At 40.0% G+C, this 2186-nt stretch overlaps 1 protein-coding gene across 1 annotated transcript in view; it reads left to right on the top strand.

The window, feature by feature from the left end:
• The window catches only part of LOC119594380 (C-Jun-amino-terminal kinase-interacting protein 4-like), a gene marked incomplete in the record, with an annotated part of 97279 nt that overhangs the window by 82442 nt on the left and 12651 nt on the right, over positions 1-2186 (top strand). The window contains 4 exon segments of the mRNA XM_037943442.1: positions 152-277; positions 413-572; positions 919-1135; positions 1306-1477. Of these exon segments, the coding sequence (XP_037799370.1) occupies positions 152-277; positions 413-572; positions 919-1135; positions 1306-1477 (675 nt within the window).

Genomic DNA, 2186 nt, shown 5'->3' with positions numbered 1-2186 from the left:
AAAATTCATACTCATATTATGAATAATCAAAATGAAACATCATTGGCTTTTAATGGTCCATTCATTTTGGAGTTTCATCTTTAATCTTTTTCCTCTTTCCAAAACCTTCAGAATTCCCTTTTGAGTAACATCTGGCAATATCCACTTCCAGAGCAAGATGCAGACCGGGCGGAGGTGATGGAGAATTCTGGGGAAGAGGAAGTTCCCCCACGCAGGCTGCTCAAGGAACCAGAGGGTGTAGTCAAGGATGGGGTTGAGGAGGCACAGCCTACCCCTGGTATGAGTCGCCACATTTTATAACTCTCTTTTTTGTGCCACTTTCATGCTCTGTTTTTCATTTTCACAATACCTGAATAAAGAAAGCCAGCAAACAAATTGCTCCATTGCTAAGAGTCCACCCTCATGGTTGTAGATACAAGTGTAGTGACTGAGGAGGTGGAGAAGATGTCGTCTGTGTTGGCGACAATGTGGCTAGGGTCACAGAGTGGCTCCATTTACGTTCACTCTGCTGTCCGCCAGTGGAAGCGCTGCCTTCACTCAATCAAGCTCAAGGATTCTGTGCTTGCTATTGTGTAAGTTGCCCCTTTCGTTTTTATAAGGTATTCAATTATGCCAGGTTTACATAACAGTAGTCTAGTGAACCTTGTCAGACTTGCTTTAGCCTGAAGTAAGCTGATTTTCAATTTAAAATTCATCAGCTGTAGTAGGTGATACTCTGACAAATTTTGAATGGTTTTATGAAATGATTTTGCTGTATTGTTTAGTGACCTTGAGTAATCATGATCATAAGATGGAGCAGGAGGGGGTGGGGGGGAGGGCAACAGGATGTCCTAGCAAATGATCCATACATGATGTATTTGAAATGAATCCCAGTATGTGGAAATGCCCACCCTAATTCCTCTGGCCTGGTTCCAACAGCCACATCAAGGGCCGTGTCCTAGCTGCACTAGCTGATGGGACAGTGGCCATCTTCCACCGGCAAGGGGATGGCCAGTGGGATCTCACCAACTACCACCTACTGGACCTGGGCAAGCCCCACCACTCAATCCGCTGCATGCATGTTGTGCACAACAAGGTTTGGTGTGGCTACCGGAACAAAATCCATGTCGTAGATCCCAGGATTATGAATGTAGAGGTTTGTTTTCCTCATTCTGATGGTGTGTAAATTATCTTGTTCGCAATATGTGTAAAGTGTATGTATAATCATCATGCTTGAAGTCGTTATTGTAAAAATCATCTTAATTTCACCATTTTAGCATTCCATAAATATTCAAGTTATGAATGTCTTTATCACTGTGTCTTCAGAAATCCTTTGATGCCCACCCACGTAAAGAATCACAAGTACGACAGATGGCTTGGATTGGTGATGGTGTGTGGGTAAGCATCAGGCTGGACTCCACACTGCGGCTCTACCATGCACACACACACCAGCATTTGCAAGATGTTGACATTGAGCCATACGTCTCTAAGATGCTCGGTAAGTTACACCTGTAGTGCCTATGTGCCTGTGAGTTCTCTGACTAATGATTTCCACTAGTGATATAGTTAAGTGTCTTGCTCTATTTCTTTAACAGAAGGTTTTATGGAAAATATGTATATTATAATATAAATTCACAGAGCTATACTTTTTCAGAAGTCAAAAAATGAAGCTTACTGAAAATGAATAGTATCTGTCTATATCCAGAATTCATTAATGAATAATATCTTTCTATCTCCAAAATAGAGCAAGAGGTTTAACTAAATGTGTGCTGTCCTGTCTGTTCAGATTATTTATTGCCTTCAAAATGAATTTTCTCTGGGTTAAATGTGCTTATATGTTATGTTAAAGGCAGTTTATTTTTGTTGCTGCTGCTTTTTTTTAGGGATATAAGTTCCAGGGGAATTATGATTTTGAATTAACATAGGCATGTTTACCAAAAAATTATTAATTAGCATGATTTACTAATTGAAAACCAAAGATTTAAGTAATGTAATTTTAATCTTTTAAGGGGTATTTTGTTACAGATGTTTTACAACAATAGTTTGCTGTAAAAGTAGTTCTTTGTTTTTATGTAATAATGTACCCCTAACTCCAAGCAGTTATCAGAACCTGTTTAACATGGAACGCAAAACGGCAGCAAATCTCGGAGCTAGCAGGAGAGAGGGCAAGGATGCATTTTGTGTCTGGATTTCACTCAGTTGCTCTG

The sequence above is a fragment of the Penaeus monodon genome, chromosome 33 (assembly GCF_015228065.2).
Source record: "Penaeus monodon isolate SGIC_2016 chromosome 33, NSTDA_Pmon_1, whole genome shotgun sequence".
Lineage (NCBI taxonomy): Eukaryota > Metazoa > Arthropoda > Malacostraca > Decapoda > Penaeidae > Penaeus > Penaeus monodon.
Note: the sequence above shows the minus strand (reverse complement) of the source record. Positions and strands in the feature narration are given on the sequence as shown.